The sequence below is a fragment of the Mus caroli genome, chromosome 9 (assembly GCF_900094665.2).
Source record: "Mus caroli chromosome 9, CAROLI_EIJ_v1.1, whole genome shotgun sequence".
Lineage (NCBI taxonomy): Eukaryota > Metazoa > Chordata > Mammalia > Rodentia > Muridae > Mus > Mus caroli.
In genome coordinates this window covers 53,822,556-53,844,205 of record NC_034578.1, presented here as the reverse complement: position 1 = coordinate 53,844,205, position 21,650 = coordinate 53,822,556, and the positions used below count along the sequence as shown (strand labels likewise).

Sequence of the window (21,650 nt, the reverse complement as noted above, 5' to 3'; positions counted from 1 at the left end):
CTCGAAAAACAAAACAAAAAAAAAAAAAAAAAAAAAAAAAAAAAAAAAAAGATGTGGATTAGGGAGAGAGAAGGCCTCCTTCAAACTTCCTACTGTGTGTGGGATGGGGGGCAGCAGGGGCAAAGGCCAGGAGTTGGGGAGGAACAGGTTTGTAGGTGGGTAGGGGAGCTTGGGGGACACAAGGTAATAGGCTCCAGCAAGAATCTGAACTGTATTCTAAAGCGAGGTGTGGAGGCCATGGAAGGAAAGCATCAGTGAGCAAGACAGCCATGCGCCTCCCAGCTTCAGCTTCCTGGTACCCAGTACCTTGGATGGGTGGCCAGGCCACCATTTCTTTGCCTATCCTATATGGCCCTGTGCCTCTCTGTGTCTCTGATTTTTCCTCTGTACAGACTTGGTGTCTTGTTCCTACTGAACAAGACATTTCTGGCACGACCTGTTGTCCTTTTCCTACTACAGGGCCCAGCCATTCCTCCTTCAGAATGCCAGAGGGCCCAGAGCTGCACCTGGCCAGCCACTTTGTGAACGAGACATGTAAGGGGCTGGTATTTGGTGGGTGTGTGGAGAAGTCCTCTGTCAGCCGGAACCCGGAGGTGCCCTTTGAGAGCAGTGCCTACCACATCTCAGCTTTAGCCCGAGGCAAGGAGCTACGCTTGACATTGAGCCCCCTGCCTGGGTCCCAGCCCCCTCAGAAGCCACTGTCCCTTGTCTTCCGCTTTGGGATGTCAGGATCCTTCCAGCTGGTACCTGCAGAGGCACTGCCCCGCCACGCCCATCTACGTTTTTACACGGCCCCACCTGCCCCCCGGCTTGCCCTTTGCTTCGTAGACATCCGTCGCTTTGGCCACTGGGACCCTGGGGGTGAATGGCAAGCAGGCCGTGGACCCTGTGTCTTGCTGGAGTATGAACGGTTCAGGTAGGACTGGGTATGTGGAGCACCAGACCAATAAGAAACAAATCCCAGCCTTCTACTAAGCCTCAGTCCCTCATCTATCGAGATGGTGTCTATGAGAGGGCAGTCCAAAGGAGGGAGACCAGCCAGAGGTCTGAGGATACAGAAACAGCATCAGGCTTTTATAGTACTTAAGAAACAAGCCTGCACAGTAGGGAGAGGATAGCCTAATGATTGAGTTTCTGAGTCAGGTTTTGGTTCTCTGTTCTGGCTGCTTACCTGTCTATGTCCTGGGGTTTCCTCTGTGACCGTCCCTGTCATCAGAACCTGCCTCTAAAGAGGCAATAAGGGTCTCTGCTGTGAGACAGGCTCTGTAGGGGACAGCAGTGGGCAAAGCAAACTTTCAGCACATTGATGATGTGCGGGTAAGACAGGGGGCCAGGAGACTTTGGCCAAAGGTGGGGATCTCAGGAGGCATGGCCATTCTAGGGAAGTGACCTTCAAGCTGGGGTTTGGCTGATGGAGACCTGGAAGCTGTTTAAATCTTGGAGGAAAGCCTCACTGGCAAGAACTTGAGGGGTGTAAGCCTGGAGTGGACCTGGCCCGTTCTCATTTTCCTCCCTGGAAATAGATGATGTGCTTCTGCGGAGCCCTACACTTGGTCACATCTCTGGTGTCACAGAATAGCCCTGGGTTATTGTTGTTGCTTGGTCTTTTCTGGGAAGTTGGGGACCAAAGGCTGCTTGGCTGCTGGTCCTGTTAAGTCTCTTGATAGACCTCAAAGCTGTTTGCAGTCCACTGGCTGGGTGCCTTGGGGATGGAGGGCAGAACCACACTGGAGCATCTACTTTTTTTTTTTTTTTAAATCCTCATCACACTCATCCCGCCACCTTCTGGTCCTTCACACTTTGGGGGCGGGGGGGGGGGGGGGGGGGGGGGGGGGGGGGGGGGGGGGGGGGGGGGGGGGGGGGCGGGGGGCTGAGACTGGACTTCACTCTATTCCAGGATTTGCTACATCCTCATGGCAGTGGGGTTACTGTCTCAGCCTTCCCAGTGTTAGGATTACAGGTGTGCTGCCACACCTTGGCACATCACTCCAGGCCTGTGTGTGTGTGAGTGTGTGCACATGTGTACGTACACACACACACACACACACACACACGCATGGCCTTTTTATGTAGCCCTGCCTGGCCCCAAACTCGCCTCTCTTCTTGCCTCAGCCTCCCAAGTGTTAGGATTTACAGGTGAGAATCACCATGCCTGGCTGAAAAATAAACTTAATCCTAGATTTTTCCCCCCATTTAACAAATAGAAAAACTGAGGCTCCAGCTGCCCAAATAATACAGAGACCAGAGGGAGCTGGAATGTTTTCTCCTTGCACTCAGGATCAGACTCCCCAGCTCTTCTTCCCAATCTTGGGATGTGGGATGGGTCTCATGCATCCAGCCTGTGTCCCTGCAGAGAGAACGTACTTCGGAACCTATCAGACAAAGCCTTTGACCGGCCCATCTGCGAGGCCTTGTTGGACCAGAGGTTCTTCAATGGCATTGGCAACTATCTGCGGGCAGAGATCCTGTACCGGTCAGCAGGCAGGCTCTGGGTACAATGGCTGGGGTGGGACATGGGACACATCCACTACTTAGCATGGGCCCTCCCCACCACTCCAGGCTGAAGATCCCTCCTTTTGAGAAGGCTCGCACAGTTCTAGAGGCCCTGCAACAGTGCCGGCCGGTGAGGACAGTGGGCAAGCACATGTGTGCTGGCTCTCCTGCTAGAGTGGGTGGCAAGGGTGTGGGTAGAGTCAGGTGTGTCTGCCTTAGCTCACCATGTGTGTGGAGTGGGTGCAAACCACATTAAAGGTCTTGCCAAGCTTATAGAAGTCCATTGTCTTCAGTGTGTGAGGTGGGGTGAGTGCCCTGTGTTGACACCTTGTTTCTGCCCATACCCACCTTCAGAGCCCAGAGCTGACCCTGAGCCAGAAGATCAAGGCCAAACTGCAAAACCCAGACCTGCTGGAACTGTGTCACTTGGTGCCCAAGGAAGTGGTTCAGCTGGGTGAGGTCTGGGGAGGTCAAGATGGCTAGTGGCCTCTACTTTAGCCTCTGTAAGATGCTGGACAGCTGTCCTGGCTCAAGAGATGGGAGTTTGTTCAACAGACCAGGTCTCTTGGCAAGTTTCCACTTTCAACCAGCCTCCCATGCAGCAGGTGGGGTAGAGATTCGGCCTTGCTGATGGAGAGGCTAGGACCCAGAGCGGGGGAACACAGGCCTAGTCACAATGAGAGGAGGCAGTGTGGCTTGGATCAGGTTGAACCAGGCTCACTGTTCCTCCCACCCCACACGACCCTCTCACCTCTGACCAGTTCCTCTGTCCCTCAGGGGGCAAAGGCTATGGGCCAGAGCGTGGAGAGGAGGATTTTGCTGCCTTTCGAGCCTGGCTTCGGTGCTATGGTGTGCCAGGCATGAGCTCCCTGCGAGACCGGCATGGCCGTACCATCTGGTTCCAGGTTCGAACCCTATACTCATATTGGCAAATGGAGACCCAGAGAAGCTGGTGGGGTAGAGACCTCCCATGAAGCTGGTGGGATAACAAGGTAGAAGCTAGAGGTCTGAGTCATGGAGAGATGAGTAAGGATATGACCTTGCCACTCCACGTAAAACTGGCCCTTCATCAGACCAAGTTGACTCCAGAGTTGTCTCCATTCCATTTTAGGGTGATCCCGGACCCTTGGCACCCAAAGGTAAGTAGCTCATAATGTGAGAGATAAAGAGCCAAAAACCCCCCCATGGCCTTGGATACCCATCCTCCCACCCCTCTTCAGCCTTGGAATCACAGTGCAGTAAGAGTCTAGAGAGGGGCTGAAGCCCTTGAGCTCTCTAGCTCCAATAGAACATTCTACAGGGGGCAAATCCCGAAAAAAGAAGTCACAGGAGACACAGCTGGGGGCTGAGGACAGGAAAGAGGTATGGCTGCCACCCCTGCCTCTGCACTTGCACTGGCCAGGCTCCTGCCCAACTGTCTCCACCAATCATGGGAGGGTTGGGGCCCAGTGGGTAATGTCAGCAGTCGCCCTAGCGAACATGTAAACTGCTAGAAGAAAACCTAGTAAGGACCATCTCTACCCAGGACCTTCCACTTTCAAGCAAGTCCGTTTCCAGGACGCGGAGGGCCAGGAAGCACCCTCCTAAGAGTATAGCTCAACAGTCTGAAGGGGCCGGCCTCCAACAAAACCAGGAGGAAACCCCTACAGCTCCTGAGAAAGGGAAGAGGAGGGGGCGACGGGCAAGAACAGGTGAGCTGTTTCTAGCATCCTTCTTGAGCTGGGAAGAGGGACCCCTGGGAGTGGCTCTCCAGGGAGGCCGGGAGATAGTGCAGGGTCAACAGGGGGAGGACACACAGTCAGTGCCTCCCTTGCTCTCCACACAGGCCACCGTGGACACCCAAAGACTATGCCTGACACCTGACCCAGGGAGGCTGGGGAGAGTTCAGCTTTATAGATGGAGGCCTCCTTCCCTGATGCCTTGCTGTGTATCCTGGGGCATGTCTGAATCCCTAAAAGCAGTATTTGTAGGGCTGCATGCCCTAGGCCCTGTGACTTTTCCTGCATAACTGTTTTTTTGAGGCAGGGCTTCATATGTCCTATCCTTGAACCCATGTGGATCTGAAGATGACATTGAACTCCCGTTTGGTCTTCCTGCTCCATGTCCATGGTGGCCGGGATTACAGGTGTGAGCTGAGCTGCCACACTCCACTCACTGGTTTGTTGTTGTCTACTTTTTCAAGACAAGGGTTTCTCTGTGTAGCCCTGGCTGTCCTGGAACTCTTCTGTAGACCAAGCTGCCCTCAAACTCAGAGATCTGCCTGCTTCTGCCTCCCAAGGTGTTGGAAATGTATGCCATCTTCAACATTTTTTAAATCCAAAGTGAAAAGCATTATTAAATTAGTAAATCTGAACTTCTTGGTACTCTTGGGCAGGCTACCTATGTAAGGTATGAGAAAGCCAGTTGGAAAGGCTGGCTGCATGGCTCCACCTATTTATATATTTAATTCCTTGTCTCCCCTCCCTCCTCCCAACCCCCCACATATACACTCAAGGCCATGACTATCAGAGGACATTCTGTCTCTGCAGACCTGGGCCCAGGCAGTCCCAAGGTGTCATCCATAGCTCTTCCCATCCAGGAGTCATCAGGGCCTATGGCTGGCTGTTCTCCCAGCTTAGCTCCAGGAAGCATCAGGGTCTATGGCTGACTGTTCTCCCAGTTTAGCACTTGCCCACAGCTTCCCTCCCAGTTGAGGAGGGAGGAGTGAGATGATATGGGGGTCGGGGGAGGCAGGCTCCAGGCCTCCAGTTCAGCCATAATCTCTCTGCTGACAGAAACAACTTTTTATCTCAAAGTTCCTTGGCTTATGGTCACCCGAGGTCTCCAGTATCTGAGATGGAAGCCACAAGCCAGATCCTGCACACACGGGTAACCTAGGTCTTGCCCCTGGAAATACTCTCCCTCCTTACAGTCCCTGCAGAGCAGCCTTATGAGAAACAGCAAGGCACCATCACAGTGCTGCTAATCTAAGCTTTTATTGCACAAGACGCTTCGGGCTAGGGAGGTGGAAATGAGGAACTCCCAAAGCTATCCAGTCAAGACTCAGTTTGGTGGAGACTGAAGCACAAGCAATAGGGATCTCACTTGGAAGGGAGAAAAGGTGAGCTTCAGACGGTTGTCCTGGAGGGAAAGGTGACCAGTGGGGTCTCGCTGCTCCAGGAGGTCACAACTAGATGGAGAACAGGAGAGGCCATAAGGACCGACAAAGGCAGGACTCCCACCTCTACCTCTACCGTGTCTCCACTCACAGGGTGGCCTCCTGAACAGGCAACGACGTGTGCAGCCAGCAGTCCACATGGCTGCCATGAGCCTCATACAGCCTTAGAACCAGTGTGCGGTGCTGATGGCACCTCTCAGCCTGGTGGAGGAAGGCAGGACAGTGGGCAGGGCCAAGAACTTGTGCATCCCAGGAGCCTCCCCAGTCTATTCTGCCCTTGCCTGCTTGATGGTCTCCAACACTACTGCTGGTGAAGACACAGAAAAGGCACTCCAGGTGGTGTCAGGGGCTGGGCCTGGAGCCGGCAGTGCCAGCAGGGGAAAGTTGAGGTTGTAGGCAGCATGGATGACACCAGCTTCTTGGAAGGAGCCTGGGATATGACCAGAAAGAAACACATGTGGACAGTGGGAGCTCCCCGTGGTACCTCTGGAGGGGACTGGGGCTGGGCTGCCTCCATTTACCCCGATGCCTCGGTTTACCCCTTACCTCAGGAAAGGGCACAAAGGTGGTCAAGAGCCATAGAGGGGCCCTGCTACACTGGTACATACCCTTGTGTGGCATCAAAGCGTAAGTGAATTCATGGCGCCCCATGTCAGCAGTAGCATCTGGAGCCTTAGGTGCACGCAACCTGGAGTGGGTGGGAGAGATGAGGGGCTGGAGTTCCAGCACAGGAAGCTCCCACAAACCCCAGCCAGTCCTGAACCCAGCGGGCACCGCACTCACAGTGAGAGGCTGAGGACGTTGCCTCGTACTGATGCTCCATACTTGCAGTTGTTGAGCAGGGCCAGCCCAAAGTCACACTCTGACAGATCTATCCAGCGGTGAGCCCACACCTGAAGGGCAGATCCAAGGCCTATGAGTGGCTGCATCCCAGAGCCCTTTTCAGTTGGGCGATAGTAAGTTCTAGAGCCCATGGTTGCATTCTAGCTGCCACTCAAGGAAGCTTGGGGCATGTCATCCCATCTGTCTGCCTGCTTCCTCATCTGTGAAACGGTAATGGTGGCTATATAGTACCAAACCAAAGTAAAGCAGGTAGCAAATGCCTGGCCCATGTTAGAGAGCACAGGTGTCAGTCATTGTTTCCCTCTTGTCCTCAACCCACAAACAGTCTCTCCCCAGACAGGGACGAGTCCAAGCCCCACCCAGTCCCCATGTCAGACCTCATAGCGAGCCCAGTCCCAAGAGGTGTTGTTATGCGTCGGCCTCTGGAGGTGCCCAAACTGGATCTCATAGGTAGCCTGGGGGCTCCGTATTCTAGCAGGGAACTCCACCTTCAGGAACTTGTGGGCCTCGTGCCAGTGCACCTGAAGTGGGGGACAGAGGGTGGGGACAAGAGAAGGACCTCAGGCCTCCTCACCAGCCACACCCGGGAAAGATGGCCACTACCCTGCCATTTCTACCTCAGTGTGGAAGCGGACATAGGGGCAGCCGACATCTAGCACAACCTCCTGGCTGAGCCGACTGCTGGGGCTGATCTGGAGCAGGAACCAGGCACTGCCCCGGAGGCCACCTTCAGTGCCCACTGCCAGGGTCCCTGCCTGGCCAGGCACAGGCTTCCTGTGGGATGAAGGTGGGTGGCACTAAGCCAGAGAAGCGTGCATACACAGCCACCCCCAGGTCCTGCCCAAGAAGTACCGTGTTTCTAGATGGTAGTCCATGACATCCCATGCATCCCAGTACAATGGCACATCATCAAACAACACAAACTGGTTCCCCAGGGCTCCCTCAGCAATGGCTTCCCTGGAAGGACATAGGGATTGGTGGTCTCTCCAGCTATAATTGGTGAGGACAGGTTAAATAGGGCCAGGGGTCAGGGTGCTGCTAGCCCAGCCTACCCTGCTCCATGTGTGGGTTCCAGTCTAGAGGTACTTGTAGACTAGACTTGGATAGTGTAGTGGCCAGGGAACAGAGGGAAGATGGTATAGTTTGGGATGAACTAGCCAGGCATGGGATTAAGAACAGTGAAGGGTTAGCACCTGCCAGAAGCCACCAGGACCAGTGAAGTAAGACAGCCAGTTGGATCCAGTCTCACCCGGATGATGCCGTTGTCCAAAGTCACAGAACCGTCAGTCTTGGAGGGGAGGGTCCTTGAGCCGAGTGAGTAGTGTTCCCCACCCCCCAGCCCAACCTAACCCTCCTAAAGCTGTGCATTGCCCCAGCCCCTAGCTCCAGACCAAGGAGAACCCCAGTCTAGGCCCCACCCCATTGGGAGCTGCTAGAACTTACCTCCTGCATCACAAACACAGGCTGCTGGGGGAGGAGGGGCTGCAGTGAAGTAGGGGTGGGAGCAGGAGCGTAGCCAATACTTGGCACTGTCACCAGGGCTGGGGACAAGGCCTAGGCATCAGTGTAGCCTCTCTGACGGTCTAGATACCCTGCTCAGGTTAAGGATAGGCTGAATGGGATAGTACATGGCTACTTCTCTCCAGATTGGGATACCCCAAGGGAAAGATTCCCTGGGGAGTAGTCTTGTCATGCTGTCTAGCCTTAGATTTTCCTGCTGCAGGACCAGCTTCCCCCTGTCAGCTCATACCTAGGCTGTGAGCCCCACAAGGCTTGGGCAGTGCCAACACTTCAGTGCGCTTCCAGGGCAGTGTGTTGATAATGAGGAGGCCCTCGGGACCTGGCTCCCCGGCACACAAGGCTGCGGCTGCAGCACTGAGAAGTGGGTTGCCATGAGAACGGATGTCTGAAGAGAGATGGGTTTGGCCATGGGTGAGCATCGGGTCTGTCCTGCTTGGCCCTGAGAGCAGAAGGACTGGTACGAAGGTTGGCCTCACCTTCATAGTAGTTCATGGCATCTTCTGCCACCAGCTGAATGCAGCTTCCAGTCACCACATCATGGAACTGGTTGAGGAGCAGGAGCCTACAGGGACCAAAGGCAGAGAGAGACAGGGAAGGCTGGGAGAGGCAGGCTACAGCAGGGCCAGAAGTCAGGTGACCAGCAGGAAGGGGTACCTGACTGACCTCCAGAGGTGCTGCAGCTGGGCTGCCGGGTATAGGAACTGGGCACTTCGGGCTAGGGCCAGGCTGCTGAGCACCTCCACGTCATGAAGAATCTGCTCACATTCTCTGTTCCCCTTCTTGAGCTGTGCCCAGGGAGGGAGGGTCACCTTAAATTCTGATGTGACCCAGGACACCGTCCAAAGCTCTCTCTTGCTCAGAACCCTTGACAGCTTCCCTGGGCCTCTCATAGAAAACTCACCTCAAGTGACCTCCCACCCAAACCCTCCTCCTCTGGAAAGGCTCTGTCCCACCCGCTGTCTGTGTTCGGGATTAACCCAGCTCTAGTGCCTCTTTTCCAAGCCTCTACTTGGAGAAGCAGCCCACTGAGCTCTAGCCCTGCCTCTCCCCAACCCTTTCCCCACAGCCTGATGCATATCAGGTATTGACTAGGCTGGTAGCCTGGCCCTGACCTGGGCATGCGTAGTGTAGGTGCCATTGTGCAGTTCCAGGAAGAGTTCTCCAACCCATGTGCACAGCTGTCCCGAGTCTCTCTCCAGTGCCGTGAAGAGCTGGCCAGGAGAAGATAGCTGCACCCTAAGGAAGACCACAAGCCTAGCTGAGAGTCCTGTAGTTTACCCTTTGTCTACAGTGCAGGCCAGAGGCCCCAACAAAGAAGCCACTCCCTAGCCAGTTCCCTAAATATAGAGCTGTACTCTGTTGGCCTCAAGCCTCTTGCTACCTCAGAACTTCCCTGCACCATATCCCCAAGGTGGAAGTTTGAAAGATGATGGGTCAGGATTGAGAGATACAAGGTCCAGTGGAGGAGTCAAACTTCATATATAAACAAAGGGCAGGCTCAAGGCAAGGGCTTGAGGGCAGAGCTACATGAAAGTGGCTGATGTTGGCTCAGGCCTGACCTGGGCAGCCCATCAGTGTTGCTCAGCCGCTTTAATCGGTCCAACATGGTCTGTGTGGGGCCACCTCCCCCATCCCCGAAGCCGAAGAGGAAGCCACTGTGGTTGGTCCGCCCCTTGTCCCGGTTGTTGGTCACAGTCTTGAGCACCTAGACGGGTAGGGACATGTCAGCCTAGGACAAGATACCCAGCCCTCTCTGAAAAGCCCAGCACCCCGTGTCCCCTCACCTCCTCCACACTGCCTTGCATTCCATATGAGTCTCCAGGTGGGAAGTGGACCAGCACTCGGGAGCCATCCAGCCCCTCCCAGAAAAAGGTATGGTGCTGCCGGCAGAGATGGGCAGGGCAGAGGCTAGAGACAGGCCTGAGGCCATGTTGATCTACATCCATGTTAGCTGTGACCCAGGCACAGGCCTACCACACTCTGGAAAGGGTTGAGTGGGCCAAGTGGGATCCAGACCCTGACCCCTGACCCCTGGGGCTTGCTTACTGGGAAGGAGTTGACCAAGTTCCAGCTCAGTTTCTGGGTCAGGAAGCGCTGGATGCCACAGCCTTGCATGATCTGGGGGAGCTGTGCTGAGTAGCCAAATGTATCTGGCAGCCAGAACTGCGGGGATAAGGCTCTCAGCTCTCAGTGGAGATGCCTCAGCCTCAGCCAAGTCCCCGTGTCCCCTGTGGATAGCCTGGTATGCCAGCTCCCAGACTACCTCAGAGCACATCTTCCCAAACTCTTGCAGAAAGAAGTTCTGGCCCTGCAGGAACTGCCTCACCATGGCCTCTCCACTGGGAAGGTTCCCATCCTGTTGGGGTCAGGGGATGGGGGGACAGGACAGCAAGACAGTTGGAGTTAGCACCAGACTAGACACGGGTAGGACCCTGGGCCAACTTCACTCTGTTGTGGAGGTGCAATGGGTACACTAACACAGGGTTATAACCCCAGGAAGAGGCTGTCTTGCTCATTTCAGGCTCAACTGACTAGCTGCTGGAAGATAGTACCAGGGATGGGCACTTACCATTTCTACCCAGGTGCCCCCCACAGGCACAAACTGTCCTCGGCAGGCAAACTCCTGGAGCCGGGCATGCAGACCAGGGTACTGGCTCTTGACCCATTCAAGCTGTTGTGCCTGTGGGGAACATGGGGTGGGAGTTGGGCCAGGAGTAAAGGACACTACTCACGGTCAAACATCCGGTGGCCCTGGGGGTAGCTAAAGGTAAGGGACACTCTTGGTCTTTTAGGTCCCCACTTCAAGCCCATCTGCTCCACACAGCTGCCCTCTGACCTGAGAGCAGGCAAAGATGAAGTCTGTGTTCTGCTCCATGAGCGCCACAGCTGTCGACCAGCTCCGGGCACATTTCCTCACAGTCTCCTTGAAGGGCCAAAGCCAGGCTGGGGGTGGGGGGCAGAGTGAGGAGATAACAAGGTTCCCACTCTTTGGAGATCAGCAGCCCTCCCCTGTACCCAAACCCTGACAGACCCAGCCTAAGGCTCCAGTGGGTCAGCCCAGCCCTCTTCCTGTCTAGGTCTACCCTGCAGACCTATGTGGTGCCCCTCTTGCGCTGTTACTTCATGTCCCTCCTGCAAGGTAGGAGGAGCGGGTTGGGCGGGAAGGACTGAGACCAACTGCCAGGACACAGGTACCAGGTCCTGGACGAGCCTTACATTAGGGCTCAGATTCCCCAGAGACAAAGGTACTAGAACGAGGCATAGCGTGGGCTTATCTGGGCAAGTCGTATGACCTCCAGTTGCTCCTGACCTCTAGGCCTCAGGTCCAACTTTATCAGCCCTTGTTCCATGGTCAGAAACCTTAGCTGCATCTGAATCAGTACAGCAAGGAGCTGGCTAAAAAACACACATTTCGAGGTGCAGTGGCTCACACCTGCAATCCAGCATTCAGGAAGCTGAATTGGAGGACTGCTATCAGTGCAAAACCTACCAGTGCTACATAGATAGCAAAGGCCTGGACTCAGGCACAGTAACAATGAGCAAACAAAGAACCGAAAACTCTCAAGGATCCTACAAACTCGGGCTCAAAGCTGAACACCTGACCTGGTCCCTGTGCTTGGGGGCCCCTGTGTCAACCCACTCAGCTTTCCATCATCACTTAAATCAAATGTCACTTTGCTAGGAAATCTCAGACTCCCTAACCTAGCTGGGTGCAATACCTCTTCTGGCCCCAGGTCTCATATACAGCACCACCACAGCTGGTCACTCTGCAGTAACCAGTCTCCACAACGCTACCTATCCAGTGTCTGCCACGGGGCCTCGTGAGCTATCAGCTTTTGTTGGAAGAATAAGCAAGCCACAGCCAACGGAGCCCATGATCCAATGACCCTGATTAATTTTACACAAGGGGAAAAATAAGGTCCAGAAGGCCAAAGATTACCAAGGATCATATTGCAGGTTTCAGCCACACCCAAGGCTTTAAGGGCACCTGGCACCCTAACAAACAGTGGCGCCTTACCTGTATCAATGTGACAGTGTCCCATGGCATGGATGGTATGCTGGCTTTCACCTCCATGTTGGCCAAAGAACTTGGAGGCCAGGGCTTTGGCTGCTGGGTAAGTCTCAGGCTGAGCAGGGTCACATATGTTCACTATCTGGTTGGCTGTGTGCAGGGCCTGGAAGCTGCGCTGGCTGTCCTCCCCGAGGCCCTGCATCAGGGTTCTGTACTTTAAAAGACTCCTCAAGCACTACTATAGTAAAGCTCCAGCTGGGTCTCTCAAGGGTTCTCAGCAAAGCTCCCCATTTTTAGCCCTTTACTCCTGTTGGTGCCCCAACTCAAACAATGTGCCTGGAGTAGGGATCTGGATGGGGGTGGGGCTCCAGTACCTTGGCTACACCCAGCAACAGCTCCAGGTCCACCAGGAGACTGTGGACATCCCGGTGGAACACAGCCAGTTTAGCCTGGCTCAGCTGGAACATCTTCTCCGGGTCAGGGGCTGCGATCATGCTTCCCTTCCCGGCCCCCAGAAGCCCATTGCAGGCTACTTCCACATAGAGAGTCAAGCTATAAATATAGAGAGGCAGTCTCAGGCCAGTGAACTGGCACAAGATGCTGGGAGCTTGACAAGAGTGCAAGTAGCAGGCATTCAGTTGCCCGCCCCCCCATTTACGCCCAAGACCCATTTCCCAGAGGAACCCATGGGATGTCAGGTTTAGGTGTGGGAGGATCATGGTAGAAATACCAGTTCAAACCTATGTCCTGCTGAGGAGTGTTCTGCTATGGCTAAGTTTGGATTCCTATGAGCTATACTGCCATTTAGCTTCATATTTCCAAGGCTGTCTGTACAAAGTACTCTTGGTCTTAAAGCCTTTGCTGCACAGCAAACATGTTTGGCTCTTCCAAGGCTGACTTTCAGTCCCAAGCTCCACTAGCTAATATAGTACACCAGTTCCTGGAGGCAGCACCTGAGCAGCAGGTTCCTCTGCTGGAGCTAAACTCAGCATCACTAACAGGTAGCCTTTCTGACTCCAGCCCTCCTAGTCTGGCAATAGGAGTCCTCAGTCTGTCCTCCCAGAACCTTCAGCAGTTTCATAATTTTATGACTATTTCTGTCTGCCCTTCAAGGCCACCTTACCATATTCACAGTGTTGGAGGAATCTGAAACAATATACAGTTAACACTGGGCAGTGGTGGCAGAGGCCTTTTTAATCCTAACACTTGAGAGGCAGGACAGAGGCAGATGGATCTATGAAGTCTGAGGCTCTGGTCTACAGAGCGAGTTCCAGGACATCCAGGGCTACACAGAGAAACCTTGTCTCAAAAAGATCAAACCAAGCCAAAGAAAACAAACAAACAAACAAACACGCACAGTTAGATATACACTGCAATAATCATTCATGGTAGCACCCAACTTCAATCCCAGCACTTGGGAGGAAGCAAGTAGAACTATGTGAGTTCAAGGCCCACATGGTCTACATAGTGAGTTCTAGGACAGCCAGGGCTATAGAATGGAATCCTGTTTCAAACAAAACAACAACAAAAAACAACAAATAAATAACAACAAACAGCCAAACCCAATATCTTAGCTTTTCATGGTATAGAAAACATGCTCCCTCAATATGAAATAATGGAATGTAAAGGTAGGGTGTAAAATATCAGAGAAATAATTTTCATCTAGTAAAAGGTGCTTCTGCTCAAAGAAATCTTGAGATTATGAAGACAAAGAATGGTCATCCCTGCCGGGTGGTGGTGGCACACGCCTTCAATCCCAGCACTTGGAAGGCAGAGGCGGGCAGATTTCTGAGTTCGAGGCCAGCCTGGTCTACAAAGTGAGTTCTAGGACAGCCAGGGCTACACAGAGAAACCCTGTCTCAAAAACCAAAAANCTACTGTAATCGCCATGAACATTCTCTTTCATTATAACATTACTGCACACCTTTAATCCCAGCACTTGGGAGGCAGAGGCAGGTGGATTTCTGAGTTCCAGGCCAGCCTGGTCTACAGAGTGAGTTCCAGGACAGCCAGGGCTACACAGAGAAACCCTTTCTCAACAACCAAAAAAAAAAAAAAAAAAAAAAAAAAAGGTCATCCCTGGTAGAAGGATAATAGGAGTAATTAATTTCTCCATGTTCTTTTATATTTACTACGAGAAAGGAAATATTAAGATTTCATTTATGTGTACACATTTGTGTAAGTGGATGCTTACCTCCGAGGGTCTGATGCTCGCAGCCTCTCGCTCAGGACATAACTGGTCTTTTCACCTTCTTTGGTCAAACCCTGGTAGAGAAAAGAGAAGACAAGGCTTGAGGCCATTAGAAAATTCGAAGGACGAGTAAAGCCAATGGGGGTCAGATTCTGCCATCCAGTTGCCCTGCCCTGAGTCACCGATACCAGGAAACGCTAGGATAATGTAATCAGGGAACCTTGGTAGCAAGTGTTCCACCCATCGGTGACCAGCACGCAGCTTATGTTTGCTAGCAGTGGTGAAGGGACTCTGGGGAGCTGGAGCTCGGCAAGCACGGCTATGGCAGGCCTTGCCCTTCTTCCCACTTCCCTCTGCCTTGTAAAACTGCTAGATTACATCCCTAAAGCTAGCCACCACCTCATCCTAACATAGGCTTTCTTCTTGTAGCTTTATAGACTGCCATTTTCTTAGACCTTTGTCTTCTGGGACAAACACCTTTTTCCCTTCTCCCTTGCCCTCTGTCTCCTCTGTCTTTGTCTCTTATTCCCTGCCCTCTGTCCCTCTGAGACAAATCAATTTCATTTGTGCAAAGAGCCTGATTTTGGGGTATCTTGGGCTAACTTCAAGGTCCCTACAGATGGTCTTATGGGAAGGAGCTTGGGCAGAGATTAGGAGGCCTGGTTGGTGGCTTTTCTTTCTTAAGATTTATTTAATGTATGTATTACTACACTGTATGCCGTCTTCAGACACACCAGAAGAGAGCATCAGATCCCATTACAGATGGCTGTAAGTCACATATGGTTGCTGGGAATTTGAACTCAGGACCTCTGGAAGAGTAGTCAGTGCTCTTAACCACTGAGCCATCTCTCCAGCCCCCTCTGGTGGCCTTTCTACCCATGAATATATAAAAGAAAACCCCATGGAGTGAGGCAGATATATTGATACAGGTCTATAATTCTAGCTACTTGGGAGGTCCATGGTGGAGAACAACAAGATCAAGGCTACTAGCAGGGATCATTCAGCAAGACCCTTTCTCAAATTAAACGGGAGGAGGGAGATGGATTAGCTCGGTGGTGAGAACATTTGTCTAGAACTTGTGGTGGTTCTGGGTTATATTAATTAAAAAAGAAGCCCAAGGAGTTTGAGATAGATTGGCTCATCCTCAGTATTCAGTTAGGTGGGTGCCATGGAAGAGAAGAAAGTTGGATAGGGCTCTGACTTCTTTTAGGACCCAGTTACTGGACTTTGAAAGGGAAGCTGTATGGACCAACAAAGAAATTTCTTAGTTTTAAAATCTATAATGGACATAAAGTGTCATCACATAGCATTACAAAGATTAAACCTGGTATGACATTTAACATTTAACATCTGGGGAATGTGATGTGCAGTTAAAAGAAATTCATTATTCATGGGAAGATAACAATACCTTATTTTATTTTAGAATGACTTGAAGTTTCCCCCAATATATATGTACTATACACAATAAAACTAGCTTATGAAAACTGGGGGTTTATAACACTGGTGTCCAAATTCTGGTGGCTTACAACCATCTGTAATGGGATCTGATACCCTCTTCTGGTGTGTCTAAACACTGGCAATTTCCTCAGTTCCGAAATCATGAAATTACTCTGGAGACCCATTCATTCAGCTGTGGCATCTCCAAAAACCAGGCTAATCTGTGGCAGTATCTGGCTCTAAGGGAGAACACCTCACCTGGACAGGTTCCCCATCACGCCAGACAAGGCTTTCTCCATCGCTTTCCCAGCAAAGATGAACTTCCTGGCCCACCCAAACTTCAGGGATGACCAGTTCTACCCGAAACCAGCAGGTCCACCATCTGTAATAGAGCCATTTTGATGGGCCTGGGAGTGGAAACCCTCGGCCTTAAGATGTTCTCCATGCATGTGCAGCATCAGAGAAATGGGTGAAGAATAAAGGGAAAGGGGGAGGCAGCAGGGATGAAAATACTCAAGTGAAGATACCGAAGGATAAAGGAGCGTCTCTTGGGCTGGTGAGATGGCTCAGTGGGTAAGAGCACCCGACTGCTCTTCCAAAGGTCCAGAGTTCAAATCCCAGCAACCACATGGTGGCTCACAACCATCTGTAACGAGATCTGGCGCCCTCTTCTGGAGTGTCTGAAGACAGCTACAGTGTAGTTACATATAAAAAAAAAAAAATTAAAAAAAAAAAAAAAAAAAAAAAAAGGAGCCTCTCTCAGCAGAGGGCGCCACTCAGCCATCTAGCAGACTAGGGTTTGGTCCTGGGGCGGAGCTTCGCTAAACTGGGCGTTACCCACGTGGGTCCGAAGCTGTCGCCGACCTGCGCAGGGCTGAAGTTCTGCTGCACCGCCTTCTCATAGGGAAGCCTCTCGGGCGTCAGGAAGCTGGAGAGTGTCACCGAGCAGCTGTCCCCGAAGAGCCTGGGCAGGAGCAGCTGATGGGCACATGCTTGAAGCCGCCCCTGTCCCACCCGTGAGCCAGCGGATGGCTGCGGAAACCCTCTCCCTTGGCCAAAGCCGTGAGGACTGCCTGGCAGCTCAGCAGCACAGACCAACCTCTACCGTTCGCTCCCCAGCCCCTGGCCTGTCAGTGGCGGGAACTTTGTTTCGCGGCCCGGGTGGCCACGGCCTGGGTTTCCTTCCGGAAGGGAAGGGGAGAGCGCGCGGATGTGGTCTGCGGACTCAGCAGGCCAAGGGACACACCTGCCGCGAAGGTTACAGTCGGTGAAGTAGATCGGGGACACGAACTTCTCCACCCGCTCGAAAGTGGTGCGCCAGTGCTTCAAGAATGGCGCTGCCGCCATGGCGATGAGCCTTCCCTCCCCGGAAGATCCTTGGTGCTGCCGGCTCGTTGCACCGCTTGGAACCAAAGGTTCCGGCATCCAACCAGCTTACAGACCCGAGCAGCTTTTCTGGGAACACCACGGCTTTTGCAAGAGGCTGGCTCTGGGGAGCCTCCCAGTGAAACCCAGAAGCTGAGCCTTCGCGGTTCTCACCCTCAGCCTTGCTGTCAGACAGCTGGGTAAATTATTTTTAAATACAATGGTAAGTTTGAGCTGGTGGTGTGTTTCGGTAGGGAGAGTGCTTGCCTAGGATGCACAAAGCCCTAGTTCACAGACGAGGAAGTGTAAATTGGAGTAATCTGTGACAACGTAGCGCCTTTGAGTACAGCATGAGCTACTTGGCATTCTGAAGGAAGGGTTAGGGAGGGAGCCCCTGGAAGGGCATGGGAAAGGTTTAGTTTTCCATTCTCTTCACTTACTCAAGCATTGGTAACTGCATGATATGAAAAGCGCAAGGCTACTTCGGGTGTTTTCAGAAATACAGAAAAGAGGCTCTGCACACCAGTAATCCTCCATTACATTACATGCATCACCGTTGCCCATTACCCAAATGTCCAGAATTTTGATCTAACGCAGCAGGTCAACAAATGCAAGGAAGTTTGAATGCCAAGAGCCAACCTCCAGCTTTAACGTTTGCAGGAGTCTGGGAGAAAATAATACAGGAGGAATCTAACTAGCCTGCTTTAATGGAAATAACCAGGTTTACATTCCAAATGCAGGTTACCCAGAAAAATGATCAAGTAAGAAATATACAATGCCAATTAAAATAACTTGTCAAAACTTGAGCAAAGTCCCTTGTTTTATTGGTCACAAGGACTTTTTCTCCTAAAAGGGCCCTGAAATCTTACCCTGATCTGCAGGAAGGTGCAGTACACGGTACATAGGTAGCAACTGCTAAGGCTGCTGCTGGTCAGACCCATGCTCCCCATCCTTCTAGGCCAGTAGTCTTAAGGAAATAGAGGGGGAGAGGTGAACCATAGCTGAGGAAGCCAGACTCTTTCTTCCTGGCATGCTGCCTCAGCCACTGTCCTACAGTGTTTTTCCCATTAGGCTTGATTACCTCCAAGAGTTTTCTTGTCCTATGAGAAAAACACCCTAAAAGCAGGATATGGTGACACACACCTGTATTCCCAGAATTCAGGAGTCTGAGGCAAGATTCATGAGGTTTTTGTTTTTTTCAAGACAGGGTTTCTCTGTATAGCCCTGACTGTCCTGGAACTCACTTTGTAGACCAGACTGGCCTTGAACTCTGAAATCCCCCTGCCTCTGCCTCCCAAGTGCTGGGATTAAAAGACTTGAAAACCTAGAAGTCAAATTATTTTTATGGTGGTGTTGGGGATTTTAAAAACATTGTTACAATTTATTTGGTTGGGGGTGGGACATGTGGGGTCCTAAGGCTTAGTGGCAAGAACCTTACCCAGCTGAGCCATCTCACTGACCCCAGGACTGAGGATTTTTAAATGGGAGATAAAATACCTGGTTATGACTTGCTAGGTGATGGCTGTTGAATTCTACGACAGCTAGTCTGTTGTTCAAAAAAAGTCCAACCAACCACATTTGAAGGACACCCCCCCCCCCCAATGTTATGGATCACGTTTAAATGTAACTTTTAAGAAGTGGAGTCTAGGGCTGGTGAGATGGCTCAGTGGGTAAGAGCACCCGACTGCTCTTCCAAAGGTCCGAGGTTCAAATCCCAGCAACCACATGGTGGCTCACAACCATCCGTAACAAGATCTGGTGCCCTCTTCTGGAGTGTCTGAAGACAGCTGCAGTGTACTTACATATAATAAATAAATAAATAAATAAATCTTAAAAAAAAAAAAAAAAAGAAGTGGAGTCTAGTGAGATGGATGAGGATACAAATAAATGCACTTGCAGCCAAGCCTGACAACCTAATTCAATTCCTGACTGACTCCAAGTTGTTATGACTTCCACACTTGCACGTTGGTGCATATGTGCGCACATACAAATAAATGTAAAAAATTTTCTTAATTTTATTTTTTGAGACAAGGTCTTTTTGTGGCCCTGGCTATCCTGAAGTTATGTAGACCAGGCTAGCTCTGAACTCACAGAGATCTGTTTCTTCCTTCTGAGTGCTGAGATTAAAGGCCCACGCTACAATTTTAAAAGCATTTGTTGGTGTATGTTGCTAAGCAATGTAAAATTCATTCCCTTAGAATTTCTACAAATACACTTGACTCTTTGGCTCAGTCTCCTGAATTGTAGCCTTATTCCCAGTAAGGGAAACTAGAACTTTGAGAGGGGAAATAGGAGCCTAGGTGTGGTGTGCCTGTGTGTGAGCACAAGAACAGGCACTCAGGGGCCATAGGGCACAGGACACAGCACTCTTGGGAGTCAGATCTTGCCTTCCACTATTGGATCCAGAGAGCAAACTTGTCAGGCTTATGTGGCAAGCACTTTTATCTATGGAGCCATCCCACTGGCCTCAATGTTGATATGTTAATTTGACAATTACAAGTACTTATTTGTTTAAAGCAAAATCCTATTTGTAACCTGGAGAAATTAAAGCCAGTCCCAACTTTACAACAGCTCTTTGGGGAGGACAAGGGACTTGTGTTACTTATTTCCTTAAGAATCAAGCTTTATTTACATTAAAAAAAAAAAAAAGGAAAAAGAAAGTAAGTTGTTGGGGGAAAGACAAGTTTTACACAAAAGTACTACAATGGTATCTCCCTTTGGTAAAAAGTGTAATAAATGTCTTGTACATCTGTTTATAGGTACTAAATCTGAAGCCACATAGTACTATGGTACACAAGAAGCTAGAGCAGTTATGCTAGCACATCAAAGCATATTTCTTTAATAAAAAATTGACAGTATGTACATTATTTACAAAAAAGAAAAACTAAGTTAAAATTGTGTGTGTGTGTGTGTGTGTGCATGTGTGTGTGTGCGTGAGAGAGAAGCTGGTGGATGGCACGAGGGCAGACTAGTAAAGAAGCAGGTACAAAACAGTCCCATGGGAGCTAAAAAGGAGGACTGACTGGAATTTGTTGAGGCTGAGAACCAGAAGAGGGAAGAAGGTGAGCTTCAAGGACTCAGAAACCAAATCCATAAGTTATTAATTCCAAAGCCAAACAGGTCTCAGATAAAATCTAACAAAGATCTTATATGTGCTCAAGTCAGGGTATCATCAAATCCAGTCTCCCCCCTCCCCTCTTTTTTGGAGGTGGGAAAAGGAGCAGTAACAAGATGCACCTCCATCCATCCAAATGGGGACAGCATCTGGTTGCTCAGGTCATAGGAAGTTGTAGTTGAGCTCTGCTGGTGTGTGCAAGCAAGCTGCCTGTCTCTGTGCTTGCATGGACTTCATTCCCTGTTGGGTCTGGGTAGTACACCCTTGGGAAAAGTGCCAGTTCCAGCTTCCTAAGGTATCCATCCATTCGCATTCCTTTTGTGTATCCTGCTGGTGCCTGGTTGCACTGGTGGCTTGAAAGGCATCTTCCTTGATTCTTCAGTGTACATGAGTACACATGCCCACACAGACACAGACACACACACATACACACACACACACACATACATACACACACACACACCTCTGAGCTACCTGCTCTGGCTCTGCAGTTAAGGGGCTTTGAATACTGTGCCGTATTTGACACGATATTTGTTGATGCTCACAAAGTGCAGAGTCTCTGTATCACAGGTGGTGGTGCAGGGTACCAGGCCCTCGAGCCCCTCACCCATGAGCCATTTGCTGGTCTCTGCTGCCATTTCCCGAGGCACATGTTCCTTGGTCCATTTATCTACCCAGGCCTGGAACCGCTGATGCAGTCGCTTGCTTACACGCTCATGGGACTAAAATGAAAGTAAAAGAGAAAGAAGAAACAGATAAAATAGGCAAATAAGCCCTTCAAATACAAAACATATTTATTTATGTATGTATTTAAGACAGAGTCTCACTATGTTGCTCTGGTTGACCCAAAACTCACTATGTAGACCAGGGCACATAGACTGGGCTAAAACTTGAGCAGCTTGCCTGCCCCGCCTCATGAGTGCTGGGATTAGACATATGCCACCTGGCCTGACGACATTTATTACTTTATTTGTACACCTGTCATTTTGCCTGAAACTGTATTTATAGCATGTATGTGCCTAATGTTTGCAGAAGCCTAAGAGGATACTGGATCCATTGGACCTGGAGTTGTAGATAGCTGAAAACTGCCTTGTGGGTTCTGGGAATTGAGTTCAGTCCTATGAAAGAACAGCCAGTGTTCTTAACCACTGAGCAATCTACCCAGTCCTCTAGAATGTTATCTTTTTAAAATGGGGGAAAGGAGAGGTTGGCAAAATAGTTCAGTGAGTAAAGGTGCCTGACACTAAGTCTAATGACCTGTGTTCCATCCTCTGAACCCAGAGAGAACAGATTCCTACAGGTTGTCCTCTGACCTATACACTCACACTGTGGCAACGCACACTCACATCAACACAAGTACACATAAACATGAATGAATATACACACAAAATAAATTGGTGGGCCTAGTGTATCTAAAGCAAAATCCAAAGCATGGCCCACTGAACTGCACTCATGTCTACAGCACTAGGCTTCAGCCACTAGCTTTATTTGACTTTTTACAAGTATGCCAATGCCT

General features: G+C 50.9%; 3 protein-coding genes and 1 long non-coding RNA gene across 17 annotated transcripts in view; 2 read left to right on the top strand and 2 right to left on the bottom strand.

The window, feature by feature from the left end:
- The first annotated feature begins 463 nt into the window (after positions 1 to 463).
- On the top strand, positions 464 to 4,575 carry Neil1 (nei like DNA glycosylase 1). Its single transcript, XM_029481754.1, has 9 exons — positions 464 to 916; positions 2,354 to 2,473; positions 2,560 to 2,623; positions 2,848 to 2,947; positions 3,271 to 3,398; positions 3,605 to 3,632; positions 3,794 to 3,855; positions 4,019 to 4,184; positions 4,319 to 4,575. Exons 1-9 carry the CDS (start codon positions 483 to 485, stop codon positions 4,354 to 4,356), a joined length of 1,140 nt encoding a protein of 379 aa, XP_029337614.1. The 5' UTR covers positions 464 to 482; the 3' UTR covers positions 4,357 to 4,575.
- Positions 4,576 to 5,443: 868 nt separating this feature from the next.
- Positions 5,444 to 17,079, bottom strand: Man2c1 (mannosidase alpha class 2C member 1). 5 transcript variants are annotated; one of them, XM_021171729.2, is made up of 26 exons: positions 16,901 to 17,028; positions 16,496 to 16,618; positions 15,913 to 16,036; positions 14,221 to 14,291; positions 12,401 to 12,578; positions 12,033 to 12,222; positions 10,851 to 10,957; positions 10,584 to 10,694; positions 10,278 to 10,370; positions 10,061 to 10,177; positions 9,799 to 9,894; positions 9,574 to 9,719; positions 9,127 to 9,250; positions 8,678 to 8,799; positions 8,491 to 8,576; positions 8,244 to 8,399; positions 7,933 to 8,047; positions 7,687 to 7,797; positions 7,346 to 7,450; positions 7,111 to 7,267; positions 6,871 to 7,014; positions 6,434 to 6,543; positions 6,259 to 6,338; positions 5,932 to 6,080; positions 5,742 to 5,851; positions 5,444 to 5,662 (listed from the first exon to the last, which is right to left on the bottom strand). In XM_021171729.2, the coding sequence occupies exons 1-26, from the start codon at positions 16,999 to 17,001 to the stop codon at positions 5,536 to 5,538; spliced, it is 3,153 nt and encodes a 1,050-aa protein (XP_021027388.1). In that variant the 5' UTR covers positions 17,002 to 17,028; the 3' UTR covers positions 5,444 to 5,535. The 5 variants fall into 5 exon arrangements, with proteins under 5 accessions (XP_021027388.1, XP_021027386.1, XP_029337542.1 ...); XM_021171726.1 differs by having other exon boundaries at positions 5,448 to 5,662; positions 7,687 to 7,781; positions 7,937 to 8,034; positions 16,901 to 17,079; XM_021171727.2 differs by lacking the exon at positions 16,901 to 17,028 and having other exon boundaries at positions 7,687 to 7,781; positions 7,937 to 8,034; positions 16,519 to 16,597.
- Positions 16,487 to 21,650, top strand: part of LOC110301310 — a 26,538-nt gene continuing 21,374 nt past the window's right edge. The window contains exon 1 of the long non-coding RNA XR_003837584.1: positions 16,487 to 17,242. This is a non-coding gene — a long non-coding RNA (uncharacterized LOC110301310). The remainder of the gene's footprint in view (positions 17,243 to 21,650) is intronic.
- The window catches only part of Sin3a (SIN3 transcription regulator family member A), a 61,914-nt gene continuing 59,872 nt past the window's right edge, over positions 19,609 to 21,650 (bottom strand). For 6 of the 10 annotated variants that reach the window (XM_029481677.1, XM_029481676.1, XM_029481675.1 and 3 more), the window contains one exon: positions 19,609 to 20,856. In XM_029481677.1, coding sequence (XP_029337537.1) covers positions 20,626 to 20,856 — 231 coding nt within the window. In that variant the 3' untranslated portion in view covers positions 19,609 to 20,625. The remainder of the gene's footprint in view (positions 20,857 to 21,650) is intronic. The other 4 variants (XM_021171725.1, XM_021171724.1, XM_029481679.1 and 1 more) reach the window with 2 other exon arrangements.

Coding starts and splice junctions, on each gene's coding strand:
- Man2c1 (XM_021171726.1), bottom strand. CDS start 17,079: ATGCCGGAACCTTTGGTTCCAAGCGGTGCAACGAGCCGGCAGCACCAA. Junction 16,037..16,495: donor GGCGACAGCTTCGGACCCAC/GTGGGTAACGCC, acceptor GCTCTATTACAG/ATGGTGGACCTGCTGGTTTC. Junction 8,800..9,126: donor CCTACACTACGCATGCCCAG/GTCAGGGCCAGG, acceptor CCCTGGGCACAG/CTCAAGAAGGGGAACAGAGA.
- Neil1 (XM_029481754.1), top strand. CDS start 483: ATGCCAGAGGGCCCAGAGCTGCACCTGGCCAGCCACTTTGTGAACGAG. Junction 917..2,353: donor CTGGAGTATGAACGGTTCAG/GTAGGACTGGGT, acceptor GTGTCCCTGCAG/AGAGAACGTACTTCGGAACC. Junction 4,185..4,318: donor GGGGCGACGGGCAAGAACAG/GTGAGCTGTTTC, acceptor CTCTCCACACAG/GCCACCGTGGACACCCAAAG.